This window comes from Myotis nattereri, assembly GCF_964212035.1.
Source record: "Myotis nattereri genome assembly, chromosome: 6".
NCBI classification, from domain to species: domain Eukaryota; kingdom Metazoa; phylum Chordata; class Mammalia; order Chiroptera; family Vespertilionidae; genus Myotis; species Myotis nattereri.
Genome location: NC_138081.1, coordinates 68,752,038 through 68,769,615, shown reverse-complemented (window position 1 = coordinate 68,769,615; position 17,578 = coordinate 68,752,038). Strand labels below are relative to the sequence as shown.

Sequence of the window (17,578 nt, the reverse complement as noted above, 5' to 3'; positions counted from 1 at the left end):
ATGCACAACCCATGGACACAGACAATAGTATGGTGATGGCCAGAGAGAAGTGGGGGGCAAGAGCTGGGTAGAGGGGGCAAAAGGGGGAAAGTAGGGACATCCTATATAATAATAATAAAAGGCTAATATGAACATTGACTGAACGGCAGAATGACCGGTTGCTATGATGCGCACTGGCCACCAGGGGACAGATGCTCAATGCAGGAGTTGCCCCCTGGTGGTCAGTGCACTTCCATATGGGAAGTGCCACTCAGCCAGAAGCTGGCTCATGGCTGGCCAGAGCAGTGGTGGTGGCAGGAGCCTCTCCCACCTAGGTGGCAGCACTAAGAATGTCCAACTAACAGTTTAGACGTGATCCCTTGGGGGCCTAAGCCTTTAGTCAGACATCCCCCGAGGGTTCCCTGGCTGCCAGAAGGATGTCTGACTGCAAACTTAGGCCTGACCCCCCGGGGAGTGGGCCTAAGTCAACAGGTGGACACCCCTCTAAGGAGTCCTGGACTGTGAATGGGCGCAGGCCAGGCTGAGGGACCCCTCCCCCAGCCAGTGCACAAATTTTTCTGCACCGGGCCTCTAGTAATTTAATAATTGTTACATAAATAATGTTTCGTAACTTTTCTATAAATAATCTAAACAGTAAATATCACCCTAATTCTGTTATCCTGGGATGGAGCCTGTTCAAAATGCTTCATGTTTAGTATCTCACTTTAACCTATAGCACAAACCTTTAACTATGACACAAACATTACTATTTCCATTTTACAGATAAAGAGACCAAAGCTCAGAGAGTCATCTTATTTTTCCTAAGTCACATACATATAAAAAGTGACAACACTGGGATTTAAAATATCCTAACTCCTAAAGTACTTACTCCTCTAATTGATGAAATTAAATAATATTAGGAATACAAAGGTGAATAAGCTCTAGATTATGCTTATTATTTAAATGTATTAATAATAATACATTTGTATTATTACAATGTATTAATAATATTACATTACGTTATATGTAAAAGAAAAATTGTTGTGCTAGATGTTTGTTAAAAATGTCAAGGAAGACTTTATTCAAGACTATTGCAATAGGAGTCAGGGATGTTGCAATTGGGAGAGAGAGTGAATTCAACTCTGAATATTACAAGGACAAGTGGGGATTTATAGCCAATACGCAGAAAGTAGAGAGAAAATACTCAGAGGAACTTGGATAGGTCTCAGGGGTTAAGGAAGAGGAACTTGATTAAGTATCAAAGATGGGAGAAAGAGAAGCTTAATTGAATATCAAGGGTAAGGGCAATCTATAATAATAAAAGCATAATATGTTAATTAAACCAGAAGTCCTTGTGGACAAAGCTGGGGCTGCAAGGGAAGCCCAGGTCTCGGGTACCAGAGGGAAGCCGATGCTGGCAGCCGGGGGAAGGAAGGCCTACTCTTGCACTAATTTCATGCATCAGGCCTCTAGATCTCAATAAATGGGTTTAGCAGGATTCTTTGCTAAAACTGGAATTCTTTTTTTCTCTCTCTCTCTTTTTTTTTAAATTTTGTCTTATTGCTTAAATATTACAAAGAGTATTACATATGTCTCCCCCCCCCCCTTGACCTTCCCCCAGCCTCCCCTACCCACCAATGTCTTGTGTCCATTGGTTATGCTTATATGCATGCATACAAGTCCTTCGGTTGATCTCTTACTCCCTCCCTAACCCTCCCCAGCCTTCCCACTGTAGTTTGACAGTCTGTTCGCTGCTGTTCGGCCTCTGTATCTATTTTTATTCATCAGTTTATCATGGTCTTTATTATTTACAAATGAGTGAGATCATGTGGTATTTTTCTTTCATTGACTGGCTTATTTCACTTAACATAATGCTCTCCAGTTCCATCCATGCTGTTGCAAATGGTAAGAATTCCTTCTTTTTTACAGCAGCATAGTATTCCATTGTGTAGATGTACCACAGTTTTCTAATCCATTCATCTACTGATGGGCACTTAGGCTGTTTCCAAATCTTAGCTATGGTAAATTGTGCTGCTATGAACATAGGGATGCATATATCCTTTCTGATTGGTGTTTCTGGTTTCTTGGGATCCTAAGCCAAGGACAAGATCTAGTGGAGAACAGGGCTCTGAGGAGCTTGATCTTGTCATCTAACATTCATGCAATAAAGGCACAAATCTCAATTCTACAGCTTAACAAATTTTCACATATGTATAAAAATTTAGATCAAGGTATAAAATACTTAATACATCCACAAAGTCCTCCTCATTCCCCTTCCCTGCCATTTCCCTCTTCAAAATAACTACTAGTCTGACCTCTATCACTAGGAATTAATTTTCCCTGTTCTTGAACTTCATATATTTGAACTCACACAGTATATAATAGAGGTAAAGAAGAAGATATGGGTGGCCAATTTGAGGAGTGTAAGCATAGGCCTAAAGATACTCAAATTCAAGTTATTTAAACACTGACCTCAAAACAAAATACCTATGAGGAAGATTTCTTCCCATCATTTGTGATCATTGCTTAAGCTAAGCAGGGCTGGGAGGTCAGGGATTTAAAAAGTGCATTTCCATGGTCAGATTTACATTGCAGACCCCTGGTGACTTTTAAAGATATGCATTTAAAGGGGGAAAGAATAGAGATGGGGAAACCATTCAGGAAAGTACTGCCACAGTCCAGGTAAATTCATACAGTATATGCATCCTATATGTCTTGATATTTATCTCTTCCATATCTTCTTGTGTCAAGGTTAGTAAGTTGTGTTTTACAAGAAATTTATCCATTTTATCTATCTAAGTTAAACTTCCTGGAAAAACTTGCTCTAGGGTTGCATCAATTTTGACAATATTGATGCAACCAACATTGATGCCTGATTGTCTCCTTTTTATTTCAACATTTCTCCACACTCTTGAGCACTAACCTATTTCATTCAAAGCAGAATATCACACCAATTAAACCATGTGCAATTGATAAATAGAGGGAAAAATGTCTGCATAATGTGGAAGTTGTGGAAGGTCTTCCAGTTTTTCCTGGCACAGAGATATGGAACAAGGGCAGTAGAATTATAGCTTTAAGAAAAAATTTTTCAAATTTTGCAGCTTCACAAGAAAGATCCCTTTCCAGATCTGTTTTCCTAGTAAGACAATTTTAGACAAGTGCCTGCACACAGGGCTTGCTCTCCAGAAAGAAGGGTCCCATCTACTCATAATTCTCACATGGGACAGGCGGCCCTTCCTCCAGCACCCAAGAGAACAGCAGCCCCAGTGGTTCAGAAATCCCCTTCCTATTTGTAACGTCTCACCTCCATAAAGCTTCTGTTTTTATGTTACCTTTTGATATCCTGAGGCAGCTTCCAGGCCCAATGGCTGCTCAGGTCATCCATGTCATCTTCTGACGTGCCAATGGTTATTTTTGCTAGTGCTCTGGTTTAGAAGTTGCAAAGCTTTCAAGACTTTTGCTCCAAACCTGTGCTCTCATAGTCCTTTTACTTTTTGCATACGATTTCGTAGCATGCAAGTTTTTTGTCAGTAACGCACATGCCATGTTGTTAATAGAAGCAGCTATAAGTTTTGCAAAAGAGCCAGAAACAAAGATGATGGAGTCCAAAGAGTCAATACAACAGGGGAGTGTGCTGTGGAAGAAGTGGCAAATGTCCAAGAGCTTAAAGGAGCTGACTAAATCGGTAATGGGTGAGATCGGAGGGAAAGAGGACCATGAGCTGCGGAAGGATAACTGGAGTGAGTATCACACTTGTGGGTATCACTCTCGTGGGTAAGATAAGTACATGTTTTGAAAGAAAAATCCTGGAACATATACTAACTTTAAAAAATGTGATGTCGAGGGGTATGCCATAGAAAAATTTGTATTTTAGATGCACAGGTCTTCATTTGGCTTATCAGAGTTGATAATCTGCTTAAGAATCTGATTGTTTAAACACTTATCCTAAAAATAAAAGTAAGCAAATATTTTTAAAAAGTAGCACTTCTAAAGTGTGTAGTTATACCTGAAAGTAAAATTGTAGTAATCACAAACACATTGTCACCAAACACCTCCTTTTTGTTTTCTCTACAGTAAGCTACAGGATAGATTTTCTTCTTTTCCTTTTATAACAAATTTTAAATATTTGGTTTCTAAAAGGTTGGGAGAAGGCAGTTAAAAAAAAGAAGAAGAAGAAGAAAAGAGAGCAGTTTTCAGTGGCACACAGCCACACTGACTTGGTTCATTTTTGTGTGGCATTGATTTGCATTTATTTACTAAAATGAACCTAAGCCCTTCATGGATGGTGTTACAGAGAGATGTCTGCACATTCCTGGCTTCCAGGGTAGTGGGCTTGGAGGACCAGAGAGGATTTTCCCTAAGCAGCTCTCAGACTTTCTATTGTTAAGAGGCTTTGCCGGGGTCCAACCCCAGCGGGTCCAGGGGTCCCCAAAGGTGTGGACGGAGTTGGCGAAGAAGGAATGACACGGAGACAGCGTTCAGTTGATCAGCAGCCTAGCCAGAATCTCTAGCCAGGATCTCCAGCCAAGTTCTGGTCTAGATCTCCAGAGAGGTTCTGCTTTGGATCTCCAGCCAGGTTCTGTGTCCATGTTCTCTTGCTAGGTTCTCCAGATTCTCCAGCCAGGTTCTGTAGCCATGTTCCCTCGCTAGGTTCTCCAGCCAGGTTCTGTCCAGGTTCTCCAGCCAGGTTCAGTCACCAGGTTCTAGTCAGGTTCTCTTGACAATTTCTGTAGGCAGGTTCAGTCCAGGATCTTTTGCCATGTTCTCTCGATAGGTTCTGTCTCTAGGTTCTGAGGCCAGTTTCTGTCCAGGATCTTTTGCCATGTTCTCTCCAGCAAAGTTCTTCTGTCTCTAGAGAACGTTCTGTGTAGGTTCTGTGCCTAGGTTCTGTCTCTCTTCGTTCTGTCTTCTTACATCTGTATTTATACCAGTTGATTCCAATCCTATCAATCTCTATTTCAAAGGTTAGGGCGTTTCTTATCTCCATTCCAGGGAGTAAAGATTATGTAGTTTAAGCATGATTGTTCGTAGTTAAGGTGATTAATTACCCACCTGGCACTTAGTTAAGAGGTTTTATTCCCTCCCTAACTTCAGGGGAAAATCCCTACCTGGGGAAACAACCTTTCTCAGAGACCTTGGTTAAAACACATAGTGCCAAGAAGGTGAGCAAACATATTAAGAACAGTATGCCATATATGCCAGGTCCCTTGAAACAGCAAGCATGGACCGGCTCCCGGCAAGGCTTGTGTCTTGGGCTGCTCATGGGGCCCAAGTTCCCTGCTCCTTCCTGAAATGGAAGCACTACTTATGAGTGAGGGGGGCTTCCTGCTGGCCACCTCCAGGGTTCTGTGATCTTGGCCCATTTGCCTCACTGAGGCTACATCCTCCAGTTACACCTCTGTCAGTAGTAAAATCTCACTCTTTTGTTCTCTACTTGTTAAGAACCCAGGCAAGAGAGGAAAAATGTTCTGGAAGGAAGCATCCTCAGAAATGCCAGCAATGGTTCTCTTTTCAAAATTGCTGAACCAGTCTGAGAATTTTAAAATTAAACACTTTATGGCTAAAACATGCCCTTAAATGATTTTTCACTGTAAAGAAGAAAATTCAAAGACTCCTTTATCACACTAAAAAGAGATACTGACAGTTTTGAACCTGTATTTTGAAAGCAAGCACTCATTTAATAGGTAATGCGCATGGTAGTGGCACTAGGACATATCTATCATTTCACATTAATATACAATTGATAGAGTGCTTTGGCATATTTATCGCAGTTGAGCCTCTGTGAACTAGATAAAGCATATATGGTATCTCTGCCTTGGAAACGAAGGAGATAAAATGATGACTCACCTAAGGAGAGGAAGCTGGTAGAGTTTGGATAGAATCAACACTCAAACCCTAATTCTTTTGATTCCATAAACTTCCCCTCCCCACACACTTAGTTAATTTAAATATCTATAAAATTAAAATAGAATTAAATTCCCATCTCAAATGGTTTATTTATATGCTAATGAGAAACCCTTCCAGTTGAAAAAAAAATGGAATGTAACCAGAACAGCCTGGATAACAGTGTCCTCTGCAGTCAGAGTGTAGATTTTATTTTTAATCCCCAGCCCCAGGCCAGGCTTCAGTGTCAGTTCTCCTGCTGCTCATTTCTTCACACTTTTGGCCATTAGTCTTCAGACATTTGCCTTCAAGTTTGCATAATTGTAAAATGGTGTACTTTGGGATGAGGAGGAGGGGTCAGCAAATAGGGAAGAAAGGTAAGAAGAGTAAGCAGGAAAGGAGGATCAAAGTAGCCTGTCCTAAAGCAAAAATTTCTTTAAAACATTCTTAAAAAATTGGTATTATAATTTTAATTTAACATAAAATGGTAAGTTTATTTACACACCATCAAGAAAAACTATGTTGTTGTGTGGTTGCAATACATCCTAACCCTCTGAAACATTGCCATGTGCCCACATACTGTGGTTGTAGAAGTAATCCTACTGGAGATCATGGGTCTGATTGTCAGTGGTTATCTGGAACTTGCTGTTACTCCACTTCTGCTGTTGGTGCACCACAAATTGGCCCTCATCCCTGGAAAAGCATTGCCCATAAGATATTATATGAACTGCATCCAGGACAGCCAGGGGTGAGCCTGAGGAGGGGTGGTGAAGGATTAAAGAAGACAGACAAGAGAATACAGTTGGGGCCAGGTAGGATCACCGTGCCTGGATGAGGAAACAGTGACACGCCTGTAAGCCAACGCTTTATTTTATAGTCAGATCACACAAAGCAAAACAAAGGCAAGATGTTTACAATGTTCTTTCCAGTTTCAAATCTGCTTCTTTCCTGTTGTTGCCATTCTCTCAGCTCTATCAAGCTTTGTTTAGGCAACACTTGCTGCACCCCCACAGCCCATACATCCCTTAGCTACCTAGGACTGCAGGGTTGGACTTTAAGGTCAAGCTTACAACAATAGCCTTTTGGCTATAATTGTGCTGGGAGGGCTATGCCCTGTGAGAGCTTCATGTGGTATGGCCTCTACCTTCCCATCAATATTTGTGACTCCCTAAAGCGACCTTATTCTTGCTACTTTCTATTTTCATATAGTAGGTAACTTAGAACAACTTGCTTCATAATGAGAGAGGTCATGAAAACAATATCATTATGGAATTCACTCCTAAGCAGTCTTCTTCTACACCAAGCCATCATCAAGGCCAGGAGTCTAAACATTGCTTTCAATGTCCCTTTTATTTCTTGGGGCCTCTGAAAAGTGCCTCTTCCAGAGGTTGGACATGATCACTGTCTTAATTCTAAAATCTTTTCTTCAGACCACACAATCAGTCAAACCATTCTTTGCTATGACTTTTAAATACTAATTCTCATACTACCTGTCATGAAAGTTGTCTCTGAGTCTTTTGCAAACTGAAACTTTGTAAAATACAATAAAATGACCCAGTCATAACCAATTGCTGTGAAATTATTCTTATGCATACTGTCACTTTCAGATGGAGGATGGTACACACACACACACACACACACACACACACACACACACACACACTTTGAGCTGCATTGTTTAGAGGTTCAAGACTGTCATACTACATTCACACGTTGTTCTGATACAACAGAGTTTTGTAGATTAACATGAAGATTTCTCTGCCCATTTTCTACTCTCGGAGTTTAAATATATATTATTTGGCTGGATGTAAAAAAATCACAAACATCTAATTAATCAGAAAATAGTTTCTTTCCAGCCAAAGTCAGCAGTTGGTATCTTATAGAAATAATTCAAGTTAGAAATGCCAAAAATACACCCAACATTAATATGGTAGATATGTAATAAGAAAAGCAAATGTACTTTAGAAACCTAAGATCCCAAAGTAACTATGATGAAAAAAGAAAAGTTAGTGATACTGGTTTTTAAAAGAGTCATATAATAAAATTTTGATACTTTAGGAATCTTTTATTTAATTTTATTTAATAAAAACAATGATTGAATTTATGTTTTAATAATGGAGCAGAGTTGGGATTTGTATTATTATGTTTTATTTTCTCATGTGTACATGACTGTATTTTTTGGAAAAAAACTAAAAAATTTATTTGGATGTTATTTTTTATATTTTTAAAAGTTTACATTAGATTATATTTTGGATGAAAGATCACTTTTAACAAGTTGTTAAAAATTAAATGCTTGACAATATTTCTGGAGACTATTATAACCACATGTCAAAAAGCAAGGTTAAATAGTCAGTGTGTGTGTATGTGGGGGGGGGGGCGGGGGGCGGGGGGGAGCAGGGGTAAGACTTCTTAAATGGTAAATACTTGACATGCCCTCGTCCCAAAAACAGCAATAAGGAAATGGCCAAAAAACATTTCAAAACTCTGAAGGCATAGAACAAAGTAAGAAATGTTTATTAAAAATAAGAACAACAAATAAATTTTCTTAATTGAATTAGTTTTCTTTCACTGCTGTAACAACCACATACTTGCTGGCTCAAAACAACACAAACTAACTTCTTATAGTTCTATGGGGAAGAAATTCTAAAATGTAGGTGTTGTCAGGGCTGCCTTTTTCCTGGAGACTCCAGGGGAGGATCTGGGTCCCTTTGGGTACTATGATGCTGGTCAAGGCAAGCAACTAATCAGTCAAAAACTGAACAGGGAAATCAGGGTAATAAAACGACCATAGAGATTTCAGCCTATGGTGAAGAACAAGGCAATATGGCCATTCTAACCACCTATACTCAATACTTTGAAGGAAGTTCTAGTCATTTCAATAAGAAAAAATAAATAAAACACATCCATATTGGAAAGAAAGATGTAAAACTGTATTCTCAGACAAATTGATCCTGTATATTGAAAATTCTAAGGGATCAGAGAAAAAGAACCAAGAATATCATTTACAACTAATAAGTGAGTTTAGTGAGGTCACATGATATAGATTAATATACAAAATACGCTTTTATTTCTGCATATTATCAATGAGCAATCAAAATTAAATTTAGACAGTTTTAATCACAATAGCATCACTAATGAATATATGGAAATAAATTTAATAAAAATCAAACATTTACATACTGAAAGTTATAAAACATCACTGAAAAAAAATTTCAAAGATCTAAATAAAGAGAGAGGTAGTCCATGCTTTGGATTAGAAGATTCAATATAGTAATATGGTATATTTATATTTAATTCTCTCCAAATTGATCTATAAATTAAGTGCTTTCCCTATTAAAATCCTAGTACATGTTTTACACAATTTGATAAGCTGACCTCTAAATTTATATCTATAATAATAAAAAGCATAATATGCTAATTAGACTTGATGTCCTTCCGACATCCTTCTGGACAAAGCCACAGTGGGCGGGGGCCAAGGCAGAGGCAGCTGCCTCAGTGACAAGGGCTGAAGCCTTTGCATGAATTTCATGCATCAGGTCTCTAGTGGAAATATAAAAGGCTCAGAATGACCAAACTAATTCTGATAAAGAACCAAGGAGAAGGATTATGACTTTGTGATTTCACAGTTTATAATGAAGCCAACAATGATCAAAGCAATATGACTGGCAGTTTATTGAAAAGTTAGAAATAATTTTACCATTTCTACTTACATGAAATGTCCAATAAAGGCAAATCTATAGAGACACCAAGTAGATTAATGGTTGGCTGTGACTTGTGGAGAAAATGTAGAATGACTGGAAAAGGGTATGAGATTTTATTTGGGTAATAGAGATGGTTTAAAAGTGGATTTTGGTGCTGGTTGCCCACCTCTGTAAATTTACTAAAAAGTACCGAATTATACTTTTTAAATGGGCAAAATTTGTGGTGTATAAATTATACTTTAGTAATTTTTTAAAAAAGAAACCAAATGAACTAGAAAGATGGAATATTATTCAGCCATAAAAAAATAAAATCTTGCCATTTGTAACAACATAGATGGACCTAGAGGGTATTATCCTAAGTGAAATAAGCCAGACAGAGAAAGATAAATACCATATGATTTCACTATATGTGGAATATAAAAAAACAAATGAATAAGCAAAAAAAAGCAGAAATAGCCTTATAGATACCAGAGAACAAACTGATGATTAGCAGAGGGGAGAGGGGTGGGGGAATGGGCAAAAAAGTGATGGGGATTAGAAAGTACAAACTTCCAGTTATAAAATAAGTCTCAGGAATATATTGTAAAGCATAGAGTCAATAATATTGTAATAACTATGTATGGTGTCAGATGGGTACCAGACTTATTGTGGTGGTAACTTCATTAGATATATCCTATATAATAAAAGCCCAGCAACCAAAGCAGTGGAAAGACCAAAACGACCAGAAACCAGGGCGCTCAGGCAGGCAAGCGAGTGGTTAGGGGCAATCAGGCAGTCAGGCAAGCAGTTAGAAGCCAGCAGTCCCAGATTGCGAGAGGGATGTCCAACTGCTGACCGGCGGGATCGGGCCTAAACTAGCAGTTGGACATCCCCCAAAAGGTCCTGGAATGCAAGAGGGTGCAGGCCAGGCTGAGGGACCGGCCCCCCCATGCATGAATTTCATGCACCAGGCCAAATAATATATATATTATATTATTTATATTATATTATTAGTTTCAGGTATAATATGTTGTATACCTGAAACTAATAATATAATATTGTATGTCAACTATAATTTAAAAATAAATATATTTTTATAAAATGGTCTGGAAAGGCTGATAGTATCCTAGATTCTGAAATTTTTCTTAACTCTGTTTTTATGGGTTCATATTGGTCTATAGAGTAAAAAGATCCTACTAATTTGACACTCACTGTTTATCTATTGTATGTTGCCTACTACACTGGGCTAAAAATTTTTTGAAGATAGAATACTGTGCCTTAAACATTTTTATGTTCTACCCATGCATGCTTAGTATACCTTTCATATATAAACCAAGTTCTTTAAATGTTGGGTCATTTAATTTGTTTATAATGTAGTTTCATAACTTAAATGTCTTCTTTTTGTTCCCACCTTCATTTACCCATAATTAGAATAACATTTTGTTATGTTTTTATAGATTATATTCATTTTGTCATCTTTTTTATTTAACTGTGAGCATAGTAACATCAGTGAAAGATAAATATAAAACATAATTATATTTTAAGGCATATTAAATCACATTAAAATCATTACATAAGGCAAGTCCAATCAATTGTTATTTTGTTAACAGAAAATGCTATCTTTCATTAAAATAAGATCTAACACTCATTTAGTTAGTCATTGTTGATTTTTTTGGAAGTTTAAGATTGTTTTTTTAACAGGGATGACTACACGGTCTCAATCATTTTTGGAAATGTCTCCACGACTTATTCAAAAGGCGCTAGATCTAGATATAAATCAATATATACGGTAAGTTTTAGTAAACATGATTAATGTAGACATCTGTGTTTGTAGAATTTTGGTTATACTGCTAATAGACAGTTGCTAAGTGAAATTTGAAATTAAATGCTTAATATATTTTCAGTGTATTTAAATTTTTAGAAAGTACATGAATTTCAGTGTTTTCTGAAAGATTTAATGTGCAACTTGATTAAGGTGAGTTGAGCTGCAGAAGATTCTCACCATACCTACTGCCATTATTTAGTTAGATTCAGCTTCCTTAAGAACTACATAATAGGATTAATACGGAGCTAGTTACTCAAGCATATTTGTATGTTTGGAAACATTTTCAAAATTATTTAGCTGCTTAAATTAAAAAGGAAGATCTGAAAAATAGGCTCATATTTTCAAACACCAGTTTCACAAACATCTTATCAAGTGGTGCATCTAATTATACTGATATTTTCCTAAAATAATTTTCTAAAATATCAGTGATTCAATGGATGGAACATAGTCCATCTAAAAATAATGGTTTATTATTTCTATTCCATATTTGATTTTATTCAGACTACCATACTGTTACGATATTAAATTATTTGAGTTCTAAGATAAAATTCATTTTAGAGTTCCCAAATGATTTAATTCTCTCTTTTTTTTAATTTTAATTTTTTTCCCATCTCCATTTATTGCCTCTCTTTCAATGTTTCTTATATCAAGGAAAACAAATACTGAGCCTTTGCTGCAAACAGATGACCTGAATCAGCAGCAAGCAATGCAAAAGGCAGAGGAGGTTCACCAGTTCCGACAGTACAGGGCCAGGATCCTTAGCATTCGAGAAATTGAACAAGAAGAACGGGCTAAACTGCAGGATAAAGGCCTGGAGACGTATGCAGAAATGTGGGTGAGTCTAAAAATGCATGGGTCACAGTCGACACATTCTTTTGCATTGTATAAAAGGTGTCAGAGTCATACAGTACCTGGGAACAAAGAAATCTTGAAAACATTTTGTTCCCAACTTCTCAGAAAAGATGGCAAATTGATTATCCACACTAATTTCAATTACTCCCTAAATTCCCTCTACAATGCCACATTGGGAATCAGTCCACGAAGTGGGAAGAATGGGAGAGAAGACAACAAAATGTTTGTGAAGTTGGCAAACAGCTGATGAAGATTGCTTTAACAGACTTGAGGCAGCCAAAACTTAAGCTGGAAGCAAAAAAGAAACATAATCAGTAACGTATTTTTCTTCAGATAAGAGGAAAACGTACCAATCTTTAAGGGATTACTGACTCAAATGTAATTTACACTAAACCCTTAAGATGGCTCTTTCCATATTTTTTTTAAAAATGTCACTGCTGTTATCCTGTACTTGTGCAAATAGTTTAGCCAAACTAATTTTATTATGGTAGACACAGTATTTTTCTCTCACCTTGTAAAACTATGGAACATTTCTTGAAGAATTTAGCAATGAAAACAAAACCTTTCTAGAAGCTTTTCTCATAGCCAGTATTGGTTCGTTAATCATTCTTTCATTATATCATTTTGAAAGAGTAAACAACACATTGCACCGTAACTGTGGCCATGCTGTCAGAAATGCAAATGAAGTTAGGAATCACTGCCTTATTTTACAGCCATTTCATAATCCATTTCTAGAATGTTACCTGGAACTGACATTAAGTGTTCATGTCTACAGTTTTGAAAATTATTCTTCTTTTCTAAAATATTTATTTTAATGTTTCTAGTTTCCTGATACTTTCCATTTCCACAGTTTATTCACTCAACAAATATTTCTGGGCAGTTTTGTACCAGGGACTATCCTAAGCATAAACAGAAGAGATAAACCCCTTCCTGCCCTGTGGAGTTCAAATTCTAGTGAGGAAATAGATGCTTAAATATAAACACAATACCTAAGTACATTGTATGCTCTGATGGAAAGGAATAAGTGTTGAGAAAAAAAAAAAAAAGTAGACTAGGAACAGAGCACAGTGGTTGTACTAGGTGTGTTTGAAGAAGCACAGTGAGAGCCTGTGCCACAGGAACAGTGAACAGAGGGAAGTGACTGGAGAAGAGGTCAGAGACAAAATGGGAACACAGGGCTGGGGAAGGTCATTGTGTAGGACTGCAAAGGCCACCATAAAAACTTTAGCTTTGAGAGCCAAGATGGCAGCATAAGGTATAGACCTGTGCGTGCTGCCTCCCACAACAACATTGAAACTACCAACTATAGGACAAACAGCTATCATTCAGAACCATGGGAAAGCTGGCCCGGTGGAAGTTCTACAACTGGAAGGAAAGAAAGAAGCGCATTGAGACTGAGTAGGATATTTAGAGGCACCAAGAACAGAGGTACGGAGTTGCGCGCCAGGCGGGCTGCAACTGGTTGCGTGGTTTTTTTTCAATCGGAAAGGGTTACAAACTCTCGGATCCACTGTGCTTGTTTGGGGCGGGATTCTGAGGTCCCAGACCCCTACAGGGAAAGGCGGGACGGCCTTGCAGTGGGTCAGAAAGCAAGGGTGGCTCTCTCACGGAGATGCTCGCTGGCACTCGGGGACGTGGAGTCACGGAGTCGTGGAGAGGCAAGGAGCCGCTCCACCAGATCCAGTCTCACATGGGACACCGGGAGACGGCAGACAAGTAGTCTGTGCACTTCATAGAAAACGAAACCCAAGCAAGCATACCAGATATTTAGCCAGCTAGAAAGCCTGGAGATTTTGTCCAGCAAGGAGCCTCCCAACAAAAGACAGAATGCCAAACTTCGTGTTGACCAGTTAAAGTGTGATGTCCAGCACTTGCAGATGACTCTCAGAAATTTCCAGCAGGAGAGACAGCAAGAGGAGCTTCTGACTCGCACTTTCACCCCCAACGTGGGATATGGTGCCCCCTGCGAGGCTGTGGTGCCCCCTGCGAGGCTGCGACAGTCCCTGTGGGGCTGAGACGGTCCCTGTAAGGCTGAGACAGCCCCAGTGAGGCTGAGACAGTCCCAGTGAGGCTGAGATGGCCCCTGTGAGGCTGAGACAGACCCTGTGAGGCTGAGATGGTCCCAGTGGGGCTGAAACGGCTCTTGTGGGGCTGAGATGGCCCCTGTGAGGCTGAAACGGCCCCAGTGAGGCTGAGACAGTCCCAGTGAGGCTGAGACGGCCCCTGTGAGGCTGAGACAGTCCCTGTGGGGCTGAAACGGTCCCAGTGGGGCTGAGACAGTCCCAGTGAGGCTAGGATGGTCCCAGTGAGGCCGAGATGGTCCCTGTGAGGCTGAAACGGTCCCAGTGAGGCTGAGACGGCCCCTGGGAGGCTGAGACGGTCCCTGCAAGGCTGTGACGGTCCCTGTGAGGCTGTGATGGCCCTTGGGAAGCCGGTGGAACCGCAGGAGCCGCCCAGACGGCTTCATCTTCATCAACAGCCCTCAAACCAGCGCACAGCCCCAAGCACAACTATCACCCGAAGGGTGAGAAGGGCGAGAGCAGCTGTAGTGTTGCTTTCTCCTCACTTTTGGTAACAAAATCCTCATTTTAAACATAAGAGGACACATTATTTAAAAAAGCCATTACAGGTCTCCATACCCTTTCTGAGTAGAGCGTGAACAAGTCGTGAGAGACCTTTCTGAACACAGGGACACATTGCAGATGGAAATAGCTACATTTACCATGTGTATGACCTTTGACCTGGCGACAAAAAGCGTATACCTATGGATGAGGACAGTGGGGGGTAAAGGCAGAGGGTGGGGTGGGAACTGGCTGGAGGGTAGCTATGGGGGGTAAAAGGGGGAACAACTGTAATAATCTGAACAATAAAGATTTATTTAAAAAATAAAATAAAATAAAAATAAAACTTTAGCTTTTATTCTGAGGGAAATTTGGAGCCATGACAGGATTCCAAAGAGCAGAGGAGTAACATGATCTGACTTCAGTTTTAAAGGGATTGCTCTGAATATTGTGTGGAAAACAAGTAGAGAAGGGGGCACATGCAAAAAAAGACAGATCTGTAAGGAGACCATTTCATTGAGCACATGAGATGTAACCATGGTTCACACCAGGGTGGTAGGGTGGAGATGGTGGTGAGAAGCAGTTGAATTATAGATGTATTTTCAAGATAGAATCAATAGGATTTTCTGTTGGAATGTTGGTGCATTACAAGAGAAAGAGAGGAGTCAAGAAATGCTCTTAATATTTTGCCTAAACAACTGAAAGGATTGAATTGCTATAAGATCTGATGGTTTGGAGAAAAGATAAGGACTTCAACTTGGGGCATTTTTATATATATCTATTATATCAAAGCAGATATTTTAGTTTATCTATTAGACAGTCATGTGAAAATTGTATTGAAGTTAGATGTGTGATTCTGGAATTTGGGAGGGAGATATGGGCTAGAGATTACAAAAAAAAAAAAAGCCATCAGTGTATACATGAAATTTAATGCCATAGGGTTAGATGAATGAAATTGCCAGGGGATGAGGCCTAAGATCTGAGATGTGACCACTTCCACATTAAAAGATGAAGGAGAAAAAGAGAAATAAGCAGAGGTGACTGGTAAGGAACTGCTAGTGAAGTGAAAGGCATGTTAAGAGGGTGCGATGTCAAAGAAACTAAGTGAGGCCCGTTGATTCAGGAGGAGAGAGTGTGGTTAAGTAAGAATAGAATCAAGAAATTATATTGGATTTAGCTACGTACAGGTCATTGGTGTCTTTGATGAATACAGTACAGTTTTTTCGAAGTGGTAAGAATGAAAGCCAAACTGACACTAACAAAGATAACCAATGGATTAGGTGATATTATTTGTAAGCATAACTCAGATATACTTTGTCAGGACTAGACTATGTGTGGGGAACGAGTACTTTATTGAGCACAGTTACTGTGAGAGACACACAAGAATGGTACATTTGATATAGATTATATTTGAACTCATTTAAAACAGCTGCTTTGCCAAAATTTCTGCCTATTTAATTCTTAACTTTTTATTTTCCTACTATTGATGTTTTCATTTACTATTCTGTTAAAATCTCATGTACCCTTTTTACTATCTCATGCTGTATGTATTGATAAGCATTTGAGACCATTACTTAATTTTCATCTTTCTTCAGTCATTTCCCCCATGAATCTACTGGCATAAAGAAAGGATCAAGGTCTTGCATTGCTGTGCTTGTTTGTTTGTTTGTTTTCTGGGACCATAAGCCTTTTAGCAGTGGGTCTTATTTGACTGAGTTTTTCTTTTGAAATAGGACTCCTTAGATGATGCCCGTCAAAAGATCTTCAATATTCGGGAAGAGTATAGAAACAAGATGCTGGAGGCTGAGCGCCTGAGGTTGGAGGCTCTGGCTGCAGAGGAAGCAGCACTGCGGGCAGAGACAGCAAAGAAGACCATCTCAATGCATGACAAAGACAAGAAAAAGAAAGGAAAGAAAAAGTAAACAGGAGATACCCAATACCACCTTTCTTCTGAAAAAGGAAAACCTACTTTTCATTATCTATAACTTTTCCTCTTGACAAAAAGTATAGGAAGTTAAAAATTAAAAGTTTTCCTACCTTAGAAATAGTTTCTGTATTTTAATGTTAATTTGTTAGTTTTTCTCAGGAAAGTTTATATGAAGTCATTGGGAGTTTAATTTTTCTAATTTCAATAAAAATGCCTCAGATAGAATGTGATAAAATGTATGTCTCACTCTGAATTGCTCTAGTTTTAGCTAATACTAAAACAAGATCATAAATGAGTCAGCAGAATTGCCTTTGAAAAATTCAACAATGAGAGAAATGGCTATTGTTCTCTGAGAAAATTTCGTCTCTAACTTTAAAGACTTTACAATATTAAAAAAAATAAGTTTCAGACTCGTGCTTTTATTTTTTAAGCTGAATGTCAGTAAACCTCCCTTACTGGGCAAGAGCTATGGTGAGTTAAACTCATCCAAAGTGTTAGAACTACGAATCTGAATCGTAGCAGTGAGTCACGGTAACCCAGGCATAGAGAATGTGATCACAAACTTGTCTCTTGTCATGTGTACCCACATCGTATTTTATGTAAGACAGAGAACATGTTCTTGTACGGTTGTTTTAGAAAAATATGAGTGGGTAACTAAGGCGCATAGAAGGAAACTGACTTTCCCAAAAGCACACTTCCAAATCATGACTTTCTCAGACGAGAATTTTAACCAGTCAAAGCTACTTCACTGTGATAGGTGATTTTCACTTTTTGCATTTATTTACATTTTTATTTTTAAAAATTAATTCTTTATACATACATTTAATTTTGTCTAAAGATGCACACACATGCATGTTTTCCTCTATTACTT

At 38.7% G+C, this 17,578-nt stretch overlaps 1 protein-coding gene across 1 annotated transcript in view; it reads left to right on the top strand.

The window, feature by feature from the left end:
• The window catches only part of ADGB (androglobin), a gene marked incomplete at its 5' end in the record, with an annotated part of 122,874 nt that extends 106,141 nt beyond the window's left edge, over window positions 1–16,733 (top strand). Inside the window, 4 exons of the mRNA XM_081093567.1 lie at window positions 3,537–3,719; window positions 11,244–11,331; window positions 12,019–12,202; window positions 16,514–16,733. Coding sequence (XP_080949693.1) covers window positions 3,537–3,719; window positions 11,244–11,331; window positions 12,019–12,202; window positions 16,514–16,702 — 644 coding nt within the window. The 3' untranslated portion in view covers window positions 16,703–16,733. The remainder of the gene's footprint in view (window positions 1–3,536; window positions 3,720–11,243; window positions 11,332–12,018; window positions 12,203–16,513) is intronic.
• Between the last annotated feature and the right edge of the window lie 845 nt (window positions 16,734–17,578).